General features: G+C 32.4%; 1 protein-coding gene across 1 annotated transcript in view; it reads left to right on the plus strand.

Annotated features, from left to right (window-relative positions):
- LOC114329595 (major facilitator superfamily domain-containing protein 6) overlaps positions 1 to 23,214 on the plus strand; it is a 103,649-nt gene that overhangs the window by 42,573 nt on the left and 37,862 nt on the right. Inside the window, exons 2-3 of the mRNA XM_028278762.2 lie at positions 8,675 to 9,027; positions 14,670 to 15,075. Of these exons, the coding sequence (XP_028134563.1) occupies positions 8,675 to 9,027; positions 14,670 to 15,075 (759 nt within the window). The remainder of the gene's footprint in view (positions 1 to 8,674; positions 9,028 to 14,669; positions 15,076 to 23,214) is intronic.

The following is a 23,214-nucleotide window of genomic DNA, read 5'->3' on the forward strand; positions in this document are numbered from 1 at the left end:
GTTTCTTAACATCAACCGCAATTCTTTTTCTTTCCCTTCTCCACATATCAATTCTCTGTCTTTTTTCTCAGATTCTTCACACATGTTTACCGTGCATTCTGCATCCTCGTTTGCATATACCTCCTCTTCAAATACCACTGTTTCAATCATATTCTTTTCACTTTCATTTTTTAGCTTTATTTCTTCTTCTCCTGAGCCCGTCTCTTCTTTTGAGGAATCCCAGGTTTCCTTTGTTTCTGATACTCTCAAATTTTCTTCTTCTGGGCTCAACTCTTCTTTTGAGGAGCCACAGGTTTCATTTTCTTTTATCTTTTTCTGACCTTTTCTCCTTTTTCTTCTTTGTCCTTGCTTCGCTGCCAAATTCATTTCCACTGTTTGTTCTTTACCTGATTCGTCCGTATTTTGTTTCTCATGTTCCTTGTCCTGTTCTTTTTCTTTTTCTTCTGTTAGTTTCATCGTATTATTTTTAAAATCTATCACTACATGTTTTTCTGCCAATTCGTCCACTCCTACTATCATGTCATGTGACATGTTTGGCATTATTACACATTGTAGTGCATACATATTCTTACCCAGTCGTACCATTACTCGTATGCCTTCATTTATAGTTGCCAATGTCCGTTTGTTTGCGCCCACTAAATTTACCCTAGGTATTTTGTAAATTAAATTTGTTAAGTTAACTTCTTCTATTAGTTTTCTGTTGACCAATGTTATTTCAGATCCAGTGTCTATCATAATTTTAATTGGTTTCTCGTTGATAAATCCATCCACAAATTTTAAATTAACTCCATTTTTCTTTTCGTTGTTTCCTGCCAATTTAATAAACTCCTTGGGGTGACAAAAGATTCCTGTTTGATTTTTGGTTTTTAGTGAGCGCCGTCGTGAAAAGACGCCGGTTGCTCATCGTTGTTTATATTTTCGTCATAATGTCTCTCTCCGTCATATTCATCTGTCTGGGTATTATTTACTTCTCTTCTATTTTCTCTTGGTCTGTCGGATCTGTTTCGGTTTTCTCGATATCCCTGTTCATTTTGTCTACCATTATTTCTGTTTTCTTGATTTGAGCGTGTGGTGTTTCTATTCTGGTATTCTCGATTTCTGTCCTCATTCCATTGCCTATTTCTTTGTTCATAATTTCCTCTTCCGTTGTCTCTATTTTCGTTTTCCCTTCTGGGATTAAAATCTCGTCTTGTATAGTCTCTCCTATTTTGATTTCTATCTCTGTAATCTTGTGTTTCTCGGGGCCTGTAATCTTCTCGCGACCTTCTTGATTTTCTTTCTCTTAGACGTGATTCTCTTATTTGTAGGAATTGGCATAAACTATCTATGTCTTTGTAATTTTGCAATGTGATATGGTCTTCCAGCGTTTCCTCGAAATGTCTTGCAATCAGTTCGACTAATTGTTCCGATGAGTAATTATATTGTAAATGTTTTGCATTATTGTAAATTTGCAAAGCATATGTCCTTTCTGATACACCCATCCTATCATTGTATTTCCCATTTTGCAATTCCTTGTTAATTTCCAATTGTTGGACTTTTCCCCAGAAATAATTCAAAAATTTTTGTTCAAATTGTTGCCAATTGCCGAATTCTTCTTCTTTGCTATCGAACCATAGGCTTGCTTCATATTTGAGATGGTTTCTGATAGTTTCTTTTGCTGTTTCGAAATTTCCGATGTGCTGTATTTTCTTTTTCAGGCTATTTATGAACGGCACTGGGTGTAATCTTCTTACATCCCCGCCAAACCTTATCTTCACGTCATCTGTGCTATGTATAACCATTTCTCTTCTTTCTCCGACATTCTGTTGCGTATTGATTTCCGCAATCTTTCTTTCCACTTCTTCTATGTCTGCTTGAATAGCGTTTTGCAACTTGTTTTCCAAACTTTCCATTTCTTTTTTCTGGCAATTCGTTATCTCCTTTATTTTGCTTTTGATTTCTTTAATCTCTGTCTCTTGTTGTCCCATATCGTTCTTGATCATTGTCAAAAATCCTTTTACTTCCTTTTCATACTTTCCTATGCGTTCCTCCATTTTCTTGTTGTTCTCTTCTATTGCTTGTTTCATTTTTTGTTGTGTTTCATCCATTTTTTGATCCAATTTTTGTTGTGTTTCATCCATTTTTTGTTGTGTTTCATTTTGATTTTTATCCATTGTCCTTTTTGCTTCATCCATTTTTTGTGACTGGAGTTGCATCAGTTGTAATAGTTTATCTATTCCTGATAATTCTTGCTGTTCTGATGCCATGATTGTCTTGTCTAAAATATCTTCTTGGTCTGAATGTTCTTTTTGTTTTTTGTTGTCCTTGCTTTGGCTTCTTGTCACAGACATTTGTTTTCAAGAAGTACTGTCCCCGCCAAATATGAAATTTTACTAGTATGTTACCAAGACGACTTTTTCTCACCCAAATATTATAAATTGTCAATAAATATATCAAATGTAAATATCGTAAAAACAAAATGTTAAATCAGTTATGTAAAATTTGTACCTAAAAAGATCTAAAATTTTATGTTATCAAATGTAAGTATCTCACTTTTTACCACAGGCATATAAATTTTCAAATACCGGCTTTACTCTTTCTATCCTTCAAATTTGCCACTAGAAATACTTTACAATGCTTTCCACGTTGGACGACAGTTGATGTGATCTTGATTTTTGATATGAGATAATATTCTTATATGTCACTTAATTTAATCAATGTATTAATACTAATCTAATTAATTAACCAGATCACATATCAATATGTTTTCAATCTCAGGGCGAATTATAAATTAATTACTTACTTTCGTGGCTTCTAAATATTTCTTAATGGTTCCTAATCGGGATAGAAAAGAAAAGAGTAAAAAAAATACATATATGGGTTACAATTATAATCAAAATATTTTTTATTTTATTTAAAAGGCAATCAATGCTTAATATTTGTTATTTCTTATTATTCTTAAACATAACATTTACAAATGGGAATCTTATTTCCTTTTGGTTTTCAATTGAAAGTTTTTATTAACATTTAACTATTAGGAGTTATTAGGAACAACTCTATTTAAGTTTGATGAAGCTTTTCTGATATAATTGATTATGTTATTCAATTTTTTATGTGGAATTTAATACGAAAAAACCCATACATTCATGTCCAAACAAATGAGACTGACCTTTTCCTGGTGAACTGAAAATGTCCTCACACAAAACCCGTTTCCTGCTATCCTTGGCTGCGATCAAACCTCGTCCTGGCTTCCAGTAATGTTCTCCTTTGAAAAACTAGCTCGAATAGATCTCGTTCATGCTTCTGTCGTGATGCTGTGTTCTACCTTTTTCGAAACTGCTATCAGCTACCGGGACACTCTTGGCTCAAGGAGGTTCTTTTACTCTCGACCTGGCCTACTTCTCGTTCCACGATAGATACTCCACACTCACGGAACTACACCGGCTTTCTCACTCTCCGTACACTACCGTCTACTACTCGACTTCACTTCTCGACAGCTCAAAACATTCTGATCTCACTTTGTCATTCATTCACCTACTTTCTAAATATCCCTTCCAGATTCACAAATCAAACTTCCACCACCAACTCTCATTCGCAGTATTCCCCAAAACCAATTTTTAATCTTTCTAAATATGCTTAATGGATTTCAAAAGAAAATATTTAATTCCCATTCTAAACTTACTTTCTATTATTTACAAATTTTAATGACCTATTCTCTCTTTCAAATGAGTCTTATTCAGCATAGGCTAATGATCGAAACCTTCCGCGAAAAACGATAATGAACTATCATCTATTTCACTGAGTTTTATTTAGCATAGGCTAATGATCGACCTTCCGCGAAGAAACGATAATGGTACGCGTCATTCACTTTGTTTATTCTAAGCACATTGTTCCGAGTTTCGTACGCTTATTCTAATCACTTCTTAAAATTACATATAACAATTTGTTGTATACAGGTTGTTCTAAATTTATATGCCCGTGGTTGAGAAAATTGAAAATATTTTATATTAAAGTGAATTTTGTTTATAGTTATCAAATTTTAATTTTTATATCAAATAGAAATATAACAATATATATATATATTACATTATTATAATATAAATTATTCATTGTTATCCATTTCATAGCCGCAGCAATTTTACTATCCAACATCAGCATTCGATACTGTTTGGAAATAGGAATTATTATATCAATTGACTCGTATTATCCCCTGCAGAAAGATAATTAACCTCATTGACAACATGCTGAGAAACAGAACCTTCCAAGTAGTAGTGGGAAAGAATATGAGTAGATAGATGAAACTTAATAATGGCCTTTCACAGGGGTTTTCCACATGTCTGCAACCGAATCTTACAAATTTGGATATGCTGACAAATCAACCCTTGCCACGTGGCACCAATCCTTAGAAACTACAGAAATCACTACCTCCATCAAGTTAGCAGAACAAAGTCAGCAGAACACAGTTATTCTTATACCATAATTAAGTGTAAATAAAATGCAAATTTAATGTTCTAAGAAAAAATTTATTGCTCTTTTTTTTTAAGTTATCGCATGTTCTGCTAACTTGATAATCAAGCTAGCAGAACAGTAGTTCAAAAATTTGATAAATCATCTATAATTGAATGCCAAAGTATTCTCTGAATTAAATGCAAATTTAATGTTCCAAGAAAAAAATTATTGCTCTTTTTTTTTAAGTTATCGCATGTTCTACTACTAAAATCTACTATATTTTCTACCAGATTCTAAAATCTACTAGATTTAAAATTTTCCCACTAAATCACAAGAAATTCTACTAGACGTAGTAGAAAATCTACTAAATTGGCAACTCTGAATATGGTACAAAAACTTCTATTGTGCAGTGAAGGAGAATGGCTCTAGAGTTTCTAATCCCATCTGCTTTTGGTAGTAATTATTGGTAAAATTCCCACGGTTTATTAACTTCTTACTTAAATTTATTGTTGGAACATTTCATTTGCATTTAATTCAGAGAATACGGTGGTATTCAATTATTTGATATTTTATCAATAATTATTGAACTACTGTTCAATGTTAAAATTAAACTACTGCCAGCTTGAAATCAAGTTGGCGGAACATGCGATAACTTAAAAAAAAGAGCAATAAATTTTTTCTTGGAACATTAAATTTGCATTTAATTCAGCGAATACTCTGGTATTCAATTATAGATAATTTATCAATTTGATACCAAAAAATTGATAAATCATCTATAATTGAATACCAGTATTCTCTGAATTAAATGCAAATTTAATGTTTCAAGAAAAAATTTATGGCTTTTTTTTTAAGTTGTCGCATGTTCCGTCAACTTGATTTGAAGCTAGCAGTAGTTCAACTTTAACATTGAACAGTAGTTCAATAATTATTTATAAAATATCAAATAATTGAATACCACAGTATTCTCTGAATTAAATGCAAATGAAATGTTCCAGCCATAAATTTAATTAAGAAGTTAATAAACCTTGGGAATTTTACTAATAATTACTACCAAAAGCAGATGCGATTAGAAACTCTAGAGCCATTTTCCTTCACTGCACAATAGAAGTTTTTGTACCATTCAGGGTTGCCACTTTAGTAGACTTTCTACTAGATAGAATTTCTTGTAATTTAGTGGGAAAATTTTAAATCTAGTAGATTTTAGTAGTAGAACATGCGATAACTTAAAAAAAAGCAATAAATCTTTTCTTGGAACATTAAATTTGCATTTAATTCAGGTAATACTTTGGTATTCAATTATAAATGATTCATCAATTTTTGAACTACTGCTCCGCTAGCTTGATTATCGAGTTAGCAGAACATGCGATAACTAAAAAAAAGGGCAATAAATTTTTTCTTGGAACATTAAATTTGCATTTAATTCAGATAATACTTTGGCATTCAATTATAAATGCTTTATCAAAATTTAGAACTACTGTTCTGCTAACTTATAATCACTTATAATTACTTTGGCATTCAATTATAAATGATTTATCAAATTTTTGAACTACTGTTCTGCTAGCTTGATTATCAAGTTAGCAGAACATGCGATAACTTAAAAAAAAAGAATGTGTGTGTACTTTGTACGCACGTAAGAAGTTATACTTCTATTATATGATTTAAACGAAATTAATATACTTTTTATTTATATTTTGTTTAAATATTAAACTAATTTATACTTACTACTTCTCAAACATTTTTATTAGAACAGTGCCAAAAATTAAAATAATAAAAGAATAAAACACACACAAACACATTAAACAAGCCACAAATGATGTCTGAACATTAATTGTCCAAAATTTTTTTAACTAAATACGTATTTTCTGAAAATACAATTATATAATAAATATACTTACAATCATAAAATGTATTAAAAAAAAACAAAAAAGAAAGTTTCTATTGGGACTCGAACCAGCGCTGATAAGAGCGGTTGGTATTGGAATTCATTCGCCTTCTCCGCTTAGCCACGGACACTATGTGTCATTATTTACGAAGATCGACTAACTAAACGGATTAAACTTGTGATATTTTGATATTTTGAAAATTGATCAAATTATTTTAATTTTGAATTGAAATGATTTAGAATTGAAAAAATACAACAAAACATAGAGTAAAAAAACAATATATTAGGTGAATATTGATACAAATTTTGATGGTAATCAAATTATATAAATAAAAGTATTACATACTATGTATTTTGGCAGATCAAATAGGTAGGTTTATACCCATGATACATTAACAATTATTACGTACCTGTTGCTTTTAAAAACTATTTAAAAGTCACTACAATATTATAAACTTTTTTGTTTCTGTCCTCACAACAATAAAACTAATATATTATACATTTGTTTACCTTTACCTTTACCTCCAAACCACAGCTGCCATATCGGATAATTTTTGACATGTCATTTGAACATCCAATCAGAACAAAGTTATAATGCGCATGCGCCGGGCTGATAGGTTTTAACATATAAAAAAATCACCCTCTATCGCCGGTAAAGAAGTATAACTTCAAAAAGAGCAATAAATTTTTTCTTGGAACATTAAATTAGCATTTAATTCAGAGAATACATTACATTCAATTATAGATGATTTATCAAATTTTTTAACTATTGTTCTGCTAGCTTGATTATTAAGTTAGCAGAACCTGCGACAACTTTTTAAAATAAAGAGCAATAAATTTTTTCTTGGAACATTAAATTTGCATTTTATTTACACTTAATTATGGTATAAGAATAACTGTGTTCTGTTGACTTTGTTCTGCTAATTTGATGGACGTAATCACTCTCACGAATGACCCAGCGAATACTTTATCTTTACCGAGCTATCCTTAGCGAATACTTTAAGAAATGGAGATTACAACCAAGTACTACAAAAACTGAAGTATCAGCTTTTCATCTCAACGACAAGCTGGCAAACAGATAATTACGAATATTTTTTAATAACAAACGATTGAAACACAATAAATACCCGAAATACCTTGGGGTTCCTTTAGACAGAACACTCACATTCAGAGAACACCTGAAGAAATCAGCAGCACAACTAAAAGCATGTAACAATATAATACAGAAACTCTGCGGCACTACATGGGGATCTACATCATCAGTCTTAAGATCCTCCGTTCTTGGCCTGATATATCCGTCTGGTGGCAGAATACTGTGTACCATTGTGGTTGAATAGCAGGCTATGCTAAACCGTGATATGCGTATGATAACAGGCACAATTATGCCCACCCCCATAATGTGAATACCCACCCTTAGTAACATAGTTCTAACCTACCTATGCCACGAACATGCATTGGTTAAAGAATACAACAAAATTATGGATATTCTTCAACTTCTAATCCACGACATTCCCGATATTCATGGAAACCCTCTCCAATCCAGGTTACCTCTCTTGGAATCCGCTCAAGCGCTACATGATTCCAATTTTGACTTAATGCCCGATGTAGAGAAGAAAGAGAAAGTAATATATATCCGCATTACCATAGTCTACTGGACATCACAGACAAACCTGACGGATTTAAACGTCTCTGTAAGATTTGGTCAGCCTTTGATCGAATCAGAACAAACTGCGAAAGTTGCGCCGACCTACCCTAGAGATGGGGTAAACTTTTTTCTCCTTCTTGTGATTGAGGGGTTGCAAGACAGATCATCAGACACATGGTATAGGACTGCCCATGCAGAGCACACACAGATTCGTAATATAGTCGGTTCGCTAAACTCAGACATAACTGGCTAGTGATTTTAGTAAGTAATTTTACCAATTTTGGTAAAATTGGCAAAAAATAATTACTAAATAGTTAAGAATTACTAAATAGTTAGTAATTTTGACAATTTTGGCAAAATTGGCAAAAAACAAAAAAAATACCGGCTAAAATTACTAGCCAGTTGTGTCTGAATTTAGCGAACCGACTATACCAATCGAAGATTCAATAGAATATATAAAAAAACTGGACATCTGTTTGTAATGTACTGTATAATGTATAAATATAAATTTAATGACCTATTCTGTGATGTAAGCCATACGTTAAATGAATAAAATAGTTGCTGGAGCCCCTACCAACTAAATTACAAACCGAAAGGAATAAGAAGTGTAGGACTTCTCATTGCCTAAACACTACAATGAAGAAAAAGAAAATCTATTTCTCATAATGTATTTATTTATACTATTTTACTATTTCTGAATTATTTCGTTTTTGTTTCAGGAACCAGTCCCGTAACACCATTTCTTAGTTCATATGCCAGACAACTAGGCCTGTCCAGTGTAGTGGTGGGCTTCATTTACACAGTCCTCCCGATTAGCGGGATGCTGGCCAAGCCGATCTTCGGATCCATAGCCGACAGATTCCATTGTCAAAAAATTTTATTTCTTGGCGCCCAACTTTTGACAGCAGCCGCTTTTTTAGCAGTGTTTTATTCACCGCCAATAGAAACTGTGAGGAACGTAGATATGTCATGCTATAACAGTACGACGTCTTTTGTTTTTCACTCGACTGAACCTATAGATAAATGCTTTTTGGATCCCATTAAGGCAGATCGGAAGTGGGATAAGTGTGAGGTAAGAAAAGATCATACTTTATGAGGTACGCAGCAAACTGAACGTTTTCTATGTTATACTTTTTCTACTTTTAGAGATGTCTATTCGCTCCGTGCATGACTGACGCGATACCTAGCGTAGTCGAACACATTCTTGGCGAACACAATTTGACGTTAAACATGATACACATATGACATATTTGACGTTAATATGTAATATTTTTGATAAAATTTATTATACAAATAAGTTCGAGTGTCAAATAAACGTCAAATGCTTCTTCTTCTTCTTTTACTTCTTACAGCTCTGAAGCTGCCTCGGGTTAATTTCCTGGGAGGTAGATTGCCAACTATCCCTCCATCTTTTAAGTGGTTTTCCGGGGGGTCTTGAACCGGGTGTGTTGTATTCAAGGGCAATTTTTGGGAGTCTACTCTCATCCATTCGTCTTACATGGTTGTACCACATCCTCTTGCGCTGCCTTTCCCATCTTACAATATCTTGAATTTTGCATTGCTCTCTAATGTCTGTATTTCTAACTCTGTCTCTTCTTGTTTTCCCCACTATTGTTCTTAGGGTTTTCATTTCGGCAACTCTTAGCATCTGTTTCGTTTTGTTGGTGTCTTCGCGCACTTCTATGCCATATGTCATGATCGGTCGTATGCAAGTCTTGTAGATTCTAATTTTACTATCTGTGCGCATATACGGATTTGACCAGACTATCTCCCGCAGACATCCTGACAATGCAGATGCTTTGTTGATCTGACTCCTCAGGTCGGCAGGTCCTTTACTGGGTCGTGGCTGCTTGATATATCTATGCCCAGATATCTGAATTGCATCACCTGTTCTGTGGGGTTGTTCTCAACCACTAACTTACATCTGAGCAGATCTTTTGCTATTGTCATACATTTAGTTTTGTTGGTAGAAATGTTCATATTTAGTTGGCGGCTTACTTGAAAGAACTGAAAGAGCTGTCTCTAAAGATCATCTTCTGATTCAGCAATAATTGCCGCATCATCTGCGTAACACACCATATCAATTCTTTTGTTGCCCATTCTATATCCGAGATTAAGAGATGTTACTGTGTTTATAATTTTGCCCATGAGTAGGTTAAACAAGAAGGGGCTTAAACTGTCTCCTTGTCTAATTCCTCCCGGTGTTGGTATATTTTCAGTTAACTGGTCTCCTGCTCTAACTTTGGTTACGTTGTTGTTATTTAGGTTATGGACTATCTTTGTTATGCTGGTCGGTGTTTTATTTTCTATTAATATATTTAGAATGTCTCCCAGGCGAACTCTGTCAAACGCCTTCGTCAGATCAATGATGCAAATATACGCTGGCATGCCGAACTCTATAGCTTTTTCTTTTATTTGTTTTATTGAGTGTGATAACTTTATTAATAATAATTTACTTTCCCTCCTTTTCAAATAGGTGGGGAATATTAATAAAATATCAAGATAGTTAAAATTTGCTAAGTTTTTCTATTTTCCTTGCTTATTCTTTAAAACCATTCATTTTGGAGTAAACCTGTTGGTAAATCTAATAAACATTATCGAGAGTTCAGTGTACTAAAAAATGAGTATTATTTTCTAATCCATAGATACCTGGCTATAGGTAGATATATTAAAAACACAAATTGACATACTTTAAATATTTTCACTTATCTTTTAGCTGACAGTTTAATAGTAGTAGTAAGGCGTCAACATTATTATTATTATGATAATGCATAAGTAACTTTTATTGTTTCGCAATATCAATAATAATTATTGCAAACTGTAAAATGACTGTCTTGGAGTCCTAATATAGTAGCACTTCTAATGGAAATAAAATTACAAGGAAGATATACATAATATAGCTACTTAAAATTATAAAATTACATATTAGAAATATGTAAATGGTAAAAGGGAGATATGTAGGACATAAAAAACAAGTTAATATAGACCTTTATGAAGTCTATGTTTCGTCCGTTTTAAATGTAAATAAAAAATCTTTATAATCAGTTCGATAGAGGCGCTGGTATTTTTTTAACACACGCCATTATTCATACGGATGTGGGATCGAAAACCACGTCGTGTTTTTAAACGCTTTTCTTCACTTCAGTAGTTTGCATCAAATCATTAGACGTTAATTTGACTGACTTTTCTTCAATGCAAATGAATGAAAATTTGCAGACATATGCATTCGCCGGAACAATACACGAATAGTCAATAAAAAAATGTTATGTTTATTAATTATTGTTTAATAAATAAAAAAACGATTTTAATGGAAAATGCTTAAATTCTCTTGTTTTTTACAATGTAGAAACTTGAAACTTTTACGGATTGTAGCTAATGATATGAACTATACATAATTTCACTTTTTACGTTAATTGTTTACGTTATCCTTCATAAATAAACAATACAGTTTCAAATTTTGAACGCTCATATATTTGTTTATATATAAATCGGCGTTTATTCGTGTCAGATTTCATTAGGATACGAAACAAAACTTCAACCAAAACTCGAATTAAAAAAAATCGTGTTTTTATCGTAGTCTTAGAAAAACCACCGGTAGAGACGTTTTGTGCTACAATTAACATTAGAATTCGTTTTATCGTATTAATTAATTAAACGCTTTTCTTTAGTTCAATCGTTTGGGTCAAATCTTTGGACGTTAATTTGACTGCCTTTTCTTCAATGCAAATGAGTAAAAATTTGCAGACATACCTATGCATTCGCGGGAACAATACACGAATAGTCAATAAATTTTTTTTTGTTTATTAATTGTTTAAATAAAAAAAAAACGATTTTAACCCTTAAGATCCTGAATTAATTTATTTAGAAAATTTTATTTCTTTTTTGATTTTTATGTATTCAGGAGAAGGTTTTAAAACAAAATACATACATTTTTTTTTCTTAATTATTTTTGATTTTTTAGAAAATTGCCGTTACATATATGTAACGCTAGGACGATATAGGAGCAAACATAATTAAAATATTTCCGATTATAAATTTCAAAATAACAAACAAATACAAAACTAGATAAATGAAAAATCATAATTAAGTTATTGTAGATTAAAATCTATGTTGCACTTGATGCACACTCCCACATTGCACTTGCAACCCGTGGTACGCACATAAGAACTACAGCATTCATCTGCAAAACGTCTCCTTTTCTTATCAGGAATGTAGGTCAGGAGATGATCAATCTTATCATATCTTATATCTACGGCTACTTTGGACGAAGATGGCCTGCCTGCATCTTTTGGTTTGGTACCATATTTTGTAAGACACGATGTTACTAGATATATTCGAAATTCTAGTTGTGGCATAGGATAATAGGATCTATTATGTCCAGTTATGTCCAGCATAAATGTAAATAGACCATTATGTCCAGCATCAATGTAAATAGACACTACCATCATTTTTTAGAGTAAATTCCTACTTGGTATCTAGCTACATTCTGGTCCATAAGATCAACTTCAACTTTCCTTTCACTAGTATTTTAGCTTTTGCTGATGATCTGGACGGCTGAGCGTCATCAATATGATCATAAATTTCGAAATCTCTTTCACTATTTTGTAAAACAAGTTCAACAGCTCTTAAAATTCTCTCGGACAGCCTGTTAAAATCATTATATTCCTCATCATCAAACTCCTCGTCTGTAAGCACATTCAATTCTGGGGTTGCAATACCTATATATAGCATCAACGTCTAAAGTTTCAACGGCATCAATTATCTTCAGCACCTTTTGAATAGAAAACCCTTTTCTGGAACGAACAATACGTTACAATTCCAAAAGTTCCGATTTTTGCTCCCATATGTTCCTAGCGTTACATATATGTAACACCAAAACTTAAAGGAATTTTTTACAAAACCAGGATAAAATTTCTAAAAATTTTTATATTATCATAAGAAAAGACATTAATTTATTCTCAATTGAAAACACTTTAAACAAAATATAATAACAAAAGAATAGTAAAAATAAAGTTACTCAAGCTTGAGATCCATTTTTACCATAAATAATAAACACCGTCACAATAAAACACGCAACTAAATAAACAGGTTAGATCAAATCCTCGAACCAACTGCTGAAAATTAGTAAACAAGTGTCCCTTGAAAGTTTTGCACCATCATCTAGTTAAAATTAGGATCACTTCCCGAATTGAAGGCTGTAGATTTTAGCGGTTTCTGCGTTACATATATGTAACGCTAGGAGCTTAAGGGTTAACGGAAAATGCTTAAATTCTCTTGTTTTTTACAATAAAGAAACTTGAAACTTTTACAGATTGTAGCTAATTATATGAACTATACATAATTTCACTTTTTACGTTAATTGTTTACGTTATGCTTTATAATAATATAAATAAATAATAAAGTTTCAAATTTTCTGCCGATTCCGACTACATTTCATGTTTGTACATCATATGTTTTATACATATTTTAATAAACATGACGATATATTTTAATGTTTGAAAAGTATAAGACTAAAAAGTAAAAAATAAAAAAAATATGAAAAAAATATTTTAAAAAAACGCTTTTTTTTAGTTACGAGTGACTAAATTTAAACATAAAAAATCAACCAAAAAGAAAAAAATAAAAAGAATTGAAAAATCTAACACATTCGTTAAAGAAAAGCGTGGTGCGAAAACCGTTTATTCGATGAAGACGCGCCACGCTTTTCTTTGACGAATGTGTTCGATTTTTTCAATTTTTTTTATTTTTTGCTTTTTGGTTGATTTTTTTATATGTTTAAATTTAGTCACTCGTAACTAAAGAAAAGCGTTTTTAAAAATATTTTTTCTTATTTTTTTATTTATTTTTACTTTACTGTTTTATTAATTTTTATGTTACCCTATATAGTCCGGTCATCATAGATTTGACTTTTAAAAACGCGACGAACAAGTTGAATTTTGCTGATAATGTCAATTTTAGGACCTCAAAAAGATGCAAAATTTACTACCTCTGAAACTATTAATATTGGGAAGGGTAAAGCTTTTTGCAAATCCATATGCAAGCATAACTATCTTGTTTGTTTTTGGAAATTCGGCGTTATTTAGATGAGACATTTCCCTGACGATGGATTGGTTGATTAGGTAGTATTGAATTGCCTCCTCGTCCACCCGATTTGAGTTCTAATGATTGGGGATACTGACTTGAAAAGTAGAATTTATAAAAATAAACCAACAAATGCTGCACAGCTAAGACAAAGAATTATCGATGAATCCACATTAATTGGGAATCATTTAGGATATTGTCAAATTAACAACGGAAGAGACTGAATACTTGATTAGGTATTTGGCAGTGTAGTAAGCTTTTAATTATTATGTTCTAATTTATTCATACATAGTTTGAATCAAAAAATTTACTGAGACGATTAGCCGTTTCTAGGCTTGTTTTTTAGCTTTTTAAGTTGTTACTGACTACATAAAGTAGAAAGTATTTTATACAGTTGAACTGGTATTGAAGTGGAGATTTCAATATAGGTACAATATACAGGGTGTTGTATTTAAAAAACCAAAGTGACTAATGATATCAGAAAAATGGTAAATCTGGCAACGTTAGAAACATCAAATTTCAAATCTTCATATTGCAAAATAAGTTTATCCCTGTTTTTGTATAATTCGAACCATCCATTTAAGAAATAATTAGGCGTTTCTATACCTTTTGATTTACTTACTCTTTTTGCAGATGAGTTGTGGTGTGCTTGATCCTGCACCACTATGTGATATATGGAGCATTGAGGAATACTGCCTTCCTGAGTACAGTAACCAAATATCGTTCACTGCTCTAGTGCCTAAGCACGAGACAACATTGTCAAATTATTCGTTAATATTTAAGATAGATAACATAACATTGAGCAACGGCAGTACATTATCCCCGCCTTGTACCGAAACGAATACCCCGTTTCTTTCGACTTGTCAAATTAATTGTGAAGATTATAGTTTGAACGAGATGATCACTGAAACGTCAGTTAGCGATGATGCAGCATATGGACTCTACCAGTTTTGGTGTGTGCTAATTTTTATGGTGATTGCATGGATTGGACAGGCTGTGGTAGTTAGTGTAGGAGATGCCATATGTTTCGAATTACTAGGTAAGAATATTCTAATTATTCTATTACACATATAGGTAGGATGAACATCGGATCGAAAAACGGGAAATCACGTGTTCAATATTTTTCAAAAATCTATTCAATGACACCAAACATGACTCTCCACTCCACCCCCAAAGTGTGCCGCTGAAGGTAGGGGGTAGCTTTAAAATGTTAAATAGGAAACTCCATTTTTATTGCAGATTTGGATTTCTTATGCAAAAATAAGTACAGTAGACTCCCGTAAGTTCGGCCACCTCGGGACTGGACCCTAGGCCGAACTTAAAAATGGCCGAACTAACCGTTGTCTACCTAAAAAATGCCTATTTATTGTTTGTACGGATCTAGCAAACACAAAACACTTGCACATTCTGTAGAATACAACACAGAGGGATACTCTGACATATATTTAACACACATGAAAAGACAGAAGGTTGCAAATAAAACACTAGAAAATAATACTTACAGCTTACAGTACTGTAAGTAGGCCTAATAAAATTTAAAAATATTACTGTACATTGGTGGTTTGGCTTCGTAAACACTTAAAAAAATCTGCTATTTTTTTCTTTTTTAATGATTTTTTATATGAAAAGGCACGCCACTTTTTAATAAACATTACATCAATGGTAGTTGCTTCTTTTTGCTGTTCGATATAGGTAGCTGCCGGTTGCAAAGCTGCTTTACCTTCAACGTGGCTTAATTTCTTTTCTTCATCTTCCTCTTCTATCTAAGCAGCATCTGCGTCGTTATCTTTCTCATTTTCCTGGCGAATGGCACATTCGGCGATGTCGTTGTCGTTCAAAACCTCGTTGTGTCATCAAAGTTGATCCACTCCAAAACATCTTCTTCAACAATGGGACCACAGTTCGGTAGTTGCTGAAGGTCGTGCAATAGAGCTGCATTGTCATCAGATTCGTTAACAAGAATGTTGTTTGGCTCATCTGCTGTTGTCTTTGCTTGGTCAATCTTATCTTCTATATTTGGCTAACGTTTTTTCCAAGACTATACAAAAGTCGACAGTGGTATGCCTTGGCCGACATATACACAACATCTTTCATATTAACTGACTTCAACACTTCTAATAGGTTTAAGTTCTAAGTTGTCATCAGCCTCCAGTTTAGAAAGAACTTCAGAAAGCAGTTTTCGGCGATACTTCCTCTGGAAGCACTCAAAGACTCCTTGATCTATCGGCTGTTGAAGACTGGGAACAGCAGTTTAAATTCTTTTTCATCGTCACGCTGAATATCTTCCTGGTGAGTAAGCGCGTTGTCAGGAAGTAGAAGTGCTTTGATGGGCAGTTTTAATTTTATCAAATATTTTTTTACTTTGGGAACAAATTCGTAAACGAACTATTCCCTGAACAAATATGTGTCCATCCACGCTGATTTCTGCGACCGATAATACACTGGGAGAGTTTCCACGTTTATGTTGTTAAACGCTCTCGGTCTTGTTGCTGTGCCAATGACAAATGGGGGTCATTGTGGATGCTCGAAGCATTTGAACACAAGGCGACCGTTATCATCTCTTTGCTGACTTTAAACCTCGCAGCAGATGTTTCTTTCGGGTTGAAAAGGTTTTTCTGGGCAGAAGTTTAAAATTTAACCCAGGTTCGTCGACGTTGTCTATTTGCTCTGGGCTCAAGTTTAGGTCACCGATGATTTTTAAAAATCTTGCAGGAAATTGGTGGCCGCTACAGGCAGAGAGCCGGCCGGACCAAGCGGAGACCGAACTCACCGAGGCCGAACTTACGGGAGTCTACTGTAACTTTTATTTGGGACATTTTTCGAATTGTTAATAGATGGCGCCATAGTCGGAAAAAACGATTTATCGTGATACCCTAGGTCCTAGGTAAATTAGATATATAGAAACGGTTTAATGAATGAACGGTTCTCTCATAAACAATGCTTGAGACGACCGGTAATTTTGAATGTTAGTTTGCGCGCTCAGTAATTAAAAAAACAATGTATCAACTCAGCGGTAAAAAAGTCGATATCTTTTGATCGGGATGTTCTATCGACAAAAAAAGTTGCGCGATTTTTGCCATTTTTTACGATTCTCATGAGATATAAAATTTATTACTTCCATTGACCGGTCACCGAGAAAAGCTCCATTTTTACTAACCCTAAAATGTCATCTGCTAACATTGAAGTATAGTCTGGACAAATTATCGGAGAATAGGCCATTTTTGGGAAAGTTATTTACCATCAATTTTATTGCTGGAATCGAATCTTATGATTGTATATTGTTGGGTTATTACTGTACTGATTTATTTATTTGTGAACTATTACGCGAATTGACTTTTAATTGTTATTAAATAAATAAAAGACTTGAAATTGTTTAATTTATAACACTTACAATTTAACACTTAATTTTACAACAATATATCTAATTTATTTTACACTTACATACTAACTTATTTAATTCATTTGCAAATATTTATTTATCTACTTTAAAAATACATTTCCTTAAATAACGTAACAATATAATATCGCGTCGAAATTAGTAACTGACTGGCCTGCGAACGAATTTCGGTTCTTTATATATACCTCGGCAGCGCTCGCTCCGAACGCCGTGGATAGGAATGGTATTGTCTCGCAACACCGAGAAGCTTCGGGAAGAAATAGGCCAATCTCTGAGCGGACTAAATAGTGTCACAATATATTAATAATTTGGGTATGCAAAGTCCGCAGATAGTGTGCTACTTTTTTATAAACAAAATGCGTGCTTTTTTCAGTTTGTGCTATATAACTCCAAAGATTTTAATTTTAGACCAAAAACACCCAAATAAAAATTCACCGTAATTAAATTCTGCATAGAGATGTGTTTTTCCCGATTTACTTCGACGAAAATTTTCCCCGGAAAATGCGGGTTTTTCCAACAAAATCTTTAATTTTCAACTAAAATTTTAGATAAGTAATTGCTTATCAATAATTATATAACTTGGTAATGTAAAAGCTCTTTTCGTATAGATAATAATTCCAGAAGCCGATGGAAATTTAATGAACAGTTTAGCAACAATTGAATTGTTAATTAAAAATTTACTGTCACTATAATAACCACAATAATTATGATACGTAAGAGTAACTATGATTTTTGTATAAAAAGGCACTGTACCTATCTAATGTACTTTACAGAATTGAAATTGGACTATTTAAGCGGCCTCAGGAATATTTTAAAATTATAAACAATTTTTTGGCTTATAAAGAATTAGAATATTTCGGGAAATATTCAATTAAATTAAATCATGAAAACGGTATTGGAAAAAAAGCGACAGGACGCTTCTTTTAAAAGAAAAAACGTTTAATTGTGATGAGTGGTTCTTGAGATACAACCGGTCAAAATTGACCGGAATTTACGGCAAAGATACAAACAATAGAATCATAATTTTTGAACCATTACTTTTTTAGTTTTGTCCTCTTTCTCCACACCAATTCTCATATCTTTAAAATACTCATAACATATATTATTATAATAAAAACTATCGATATTACGTGTGAAAATTACCAAAAATAGCAAAATTCCAATCAAAAAATAGGTTGAAGAAAATGTAATCTCAAAGTTCAAAATCGGTATACGTTAAAGAAATGCATTTTCTCGGCTTCCCATGGAGCAATTTTCTTCATTCTTTTTTTGTTCCCAAGTAACTCGAGTAGAGCCATCTAACTAACGCATTATTAAATGTCAAAGTTGTTTTTGTTTTGTTATAATAAATTAATTTATTTATTATAACAAACATTTTTAATTTGTTTAAATAAAGATTGTTTAAATAATTATACAACTTTTAAATGAGAATATTTGTGTTTTTAACGTTAAAAAGTATACTTGTAGTAAATTTGTCTAAAAAAAAGTCTACCACTGGAAAAAATATGTAGTTTTCTTTTCTTATAAATAAATTAATCTATTATAACAAAATAAAAGCAAGTTTGACATTTGATAATACGTTAGTTATTAGATGGCTCTACTCGGGTTACTTGGGAACAAAAAAAAGAATGAAGAAAATTGCTCCATGGGAAGCCGAGAAAATGCATTTTTTTTACGTATACCGATTTTGAATTCTCCAACCTAATTTTTGATTGGAATTTTGCTATTTTTGGCAATTTTTCCTCGTAATATCGATAGTTTTTATTATAATAATATATGTTATGAGTATTTTAAAGATACGAAAATTGGTGTGAAGAAAGAGAATAAAAATAAAAAGGTGATGGTTAGAAAATTATGAACCTATTAGTCTAAGAGCTAGTGAACCCTCCGACTAACGGTCGTCCTGTAAGGCTAGAAATTTGTCTAGTGATAATTCATAGCACACCAAGGCCAAAAACCATGACCTGGCAGGCCTCAGCGGTGCAGGTGTATCTACCAGGTGAATCGAAAAGTGCAAATTTAGGGGGTAAAATAAACTTTCTCCTGTAAGGTTTAAATTTAAGTATGTGTTTGAGTAAGTCATTTAGAAGAAGTGTATACAATGACAGGCGATTCTGAAGAGCATAAGACCTTGTCAGGCGAGGGGAAAGATTAGGGGTTTTTCCTTAAAATTATTCTTTTTGCATCGAACAAATTTTTTTTAGATTTTTTGAATCATTCCAAACAGAAAAGGTCCTTAGTGATTTTTCTCTTAAGTTAATAGTTTTTGTTATATAAGCGATTGAAAATTTTGAAAATTGCGAAATCGGCCATTTTTAACCCTAAATCGGACATTTATCTAAAAATTTCAATATTGGCAAGGTACGTAGATATTCCTTAGACATTGATTGATGAAATCTCGAAGAGTTTTTTGCAATAAAATATCGAGAACCCCTTTGTTTTTTTAATTGCTAATCAAGCGGGCGCTACAGTGTAGTATAAGTGAGGACGTTTGAGTTTGCATAAATTCATTATCTCGAGAATGGGCAAATTTCAAGAGAAATCCTCAGACAGGTCGATTTTTATTTTTGAATTAGGACTTTCTGGTATATATATAATACTAGTGACGTCATCCATCTGGGCGTGATGACGTAATCGATGCTTTTTTTAAATAAGAGTAGGGGTTGTGTGATAGCTCATTTGAAAGGTTATTTAATTCTCTATTCAGTAATATAAACATTAACATAATTATTTATACAGGGTGTACAAAAAAAATGTTTTCTTCTATTTGTCAAATTTAATCAAAGTTAATTTAATAAAAAAAATTCTGGTTAACATTAAAATGTTAAATTTATAAGTTTTTAAAAGTTTATAAATTTTATAAAATCCTTAAAATCAGCTGTAGACGCAGTACTACCATATCAATGTAAAGTAACATGACACAGAGTGGCAAACAAAATTTCGACCAATCACGTGCCGAATTACAAACAATTTTCGATACAAGAACTTGCATAGTATCATACAGGGCACAAATGTACGTACAAGAAATGATATAAGAAAATGTATATAACTTTCTAATATCAGAAACGATATTAGAAATGATACAAGAAAATGCATAGTGTCATACAGCCTTTATAATTTTGCTCTAAAATTGATCTTTTTCGAGTTATAAGCAATTTAAAATTTTATTATTTCATTAACAATATCGCTGTAATAATATTGTTGCTAGACAGATAAACTGTCATTGTATACGGGGTACGAATCAAACTGTGTTTTTTTCTCAAAGTTCGCATCACCCTGTGGACTATTCTAGCATTTATAAAATACTGAAATTAAAGCCCAACTATACCCTCAGGTTTTCTTAGCATTCTGTTTTTAGATTCAGTCGCTTATGTTGGATAATAAAAAAGTTAGGTACTTTAACAACTGGCCATGTTCGTCATCAGTACAGGGTGTTTCTAAATAAGTGCGACCAACTTTAAGGGGTAATTTTACATGAGAAAATAATGACAGTTTGCTTTATAATCATATCTCCGCAAACGCTTCGTTCAGATATGCAAATCAAATTTGGTGGGTTTTAAGACGTAGTTATTGCACATTTTTTGACATAAGAATTTAAGAATTTTATATTCACCATTGGCGTGCATACGGGTAATATGATCGGTTACAATACCCGTTTGCGCGCCAATGGTGAAATTAAATTCTTAATTGTATGTCAAAAAATGTGCAATAACTACGTTTTAAAACCCACCAAATTTGATTTGCATATTTCAACTGGTTTTAAAGCAATAAATAAATCGTCTGTTTGTAAAAAAAATTGAACATCCCGTATCTTGGAAACGAAGCGTTTGCGGACATATGATTATAAAGCAAACTGTCATTATTTTCTCATGTAAAATTACCCCTTAAAGTTTGTCGCACTTATTTAAAAACACCCTGTACTGATGACGAACATGGCCAGTTGTTTAATACCTAACTTTTTTATTACCCAACATAAGCGAATGAATCTAAAAACATAATGCTAAGAAAACCTGAGGGTATAGTTGGGTTTTAATTTCAGTGTTTTATAAATGCTAGATTAGTCCACAGGGTGATGCGAACTTTGAGAAAAAAACACAGTTTGATTCGTACACCCGGTATACAATGATAGTTTACCTGTCTAGCAAGAATATTATTACAGCGATATTGTTAATGAATAAGGCTATAACGTAGTAAAAAAAATCACTTAAATCGGACAACAGGTTTAGGAAACTCGAGACATCAAAAATCACCAAATTTTTAAGTGGAACGATTTTTTTGCACCTGAGTGTAGAATGAAGAGTTTTAAACACGTCAACATGGACATCAAAGGTTGAAAAATGAAGTGTTGGTATTATAATGTTTAGAAAATCTGCTTTTTAGAATCGATATACAAATAAATGTAATTAATAAAAATGTGAACTCAAATAACCTTGAATCTTTATCATAATTAAAGATACCTACTTGCATTTTTTACGGATATGATGATGTAAGAAAAATTCCATTTCAATAGAAACAATTTTGCATTATATTTATTGATATGGTAGAATATAATATAATATAATATACTAAGTAAACATTAATATTAAAATCAAAGTCCAATTTACGGTAAATGTCACTTTATACAGGCTGTCCCATACCTTGATTGGTCCCATACCGTCGGATTTCAATCGATATTCAACCACGATTTTATCCCTGATGCCTTCGAGTTGAGAGTACTGAAAGATGAAATCAAGGAGAGGAAAATATGTGAAAACTGGGGTTTCCGAGGGGAATCTTCGTGAAAATTGAATTTTTTTTAAAGAAAACCTCATGTGTTGCGATGATTTTCTCCCTTACGCAATTTCACGAATCGATAGAGTTGTATTGATTTCTATTTTTATAAATTTTGGAATAAGGGCTACTGATTTTCTCAGCAGCAAATTTTTTTTGGTGTAATCACCAATTTAATTTAAGAGGCCTGTGGTCCTTGAAGATTGCTTGGGATGGAGCAAGCAATTCAGATTCTATGATGTCACTAGAGAAAGAAGGAAAAAAGGTAGCCTACATTGATCTGTTAGGATATTCTGTTGGAGTTCTTGTACTCAGGACTCCCATACGATCAGCATTTGGCTGATAAGAGTGCTACTCCAGGGTAATAAGCTAGAAATAGACCATGTTCGGGACACTCAAAGATCCAGGTGGCTGACTACTTTTTTAGTTATTGTAGACCTAGAGGAAGAAAACCTACATGTTTCCTGCCTAGAGTTCGCGTCCGTTTTTTAATTATTAACAATTTAGTGCCAAAATCGCGATTTTTTCGATTTTTTGCACCCCATTCAAAAACTAAATAGTTGACATAAAATTACAAAATTTAATTTTTTAGAACATTAAAAAACCTTCAAAATGCCGAATTTTTAAAGTTAAAAAGTGAATTTGTTGCTACGCAAACTGCAAAATAAGTGAAAATCGTTATTTGTTAATAACTTTTACCAAAACTACCTTAGAACTTTAGTGTTTCACCCACAGTTGGGTATTGGGGTACTTAACAAACCCTCAAAATTTGAGACCGATCTATTAATTAGTTTAAGAGTTATTCTAATTGTTTATCCCAGAGACCTTTATTTTGCAATAACATAAGACAGAAAATAATGAAGATAGGGCAATTCTGCTTATGCCAAATGAAAGTAGAAAATCGATGCTATCAAAATGTACTAAAAAAAGATAAACAAATATCTAATATAGTCAAAAATCCTAATGCCAAATTTGTGAAATTTTGCTGCCAAATTTGTGAAATTTTGCAGT

This window comes from Diabrotica virgifera, chromosome 7 (genome assembly GCF_917563875.1).
Source record: "Diabrotica virgifera virgifera chromosome 7, PGI_DIABVI_V3a".
NCBI lineage: Eukaryota > Metazoa > Arthropoda > Insecta > Coleoptera > Chrysomelidae > Diabrotica > Diabrotica virgifera.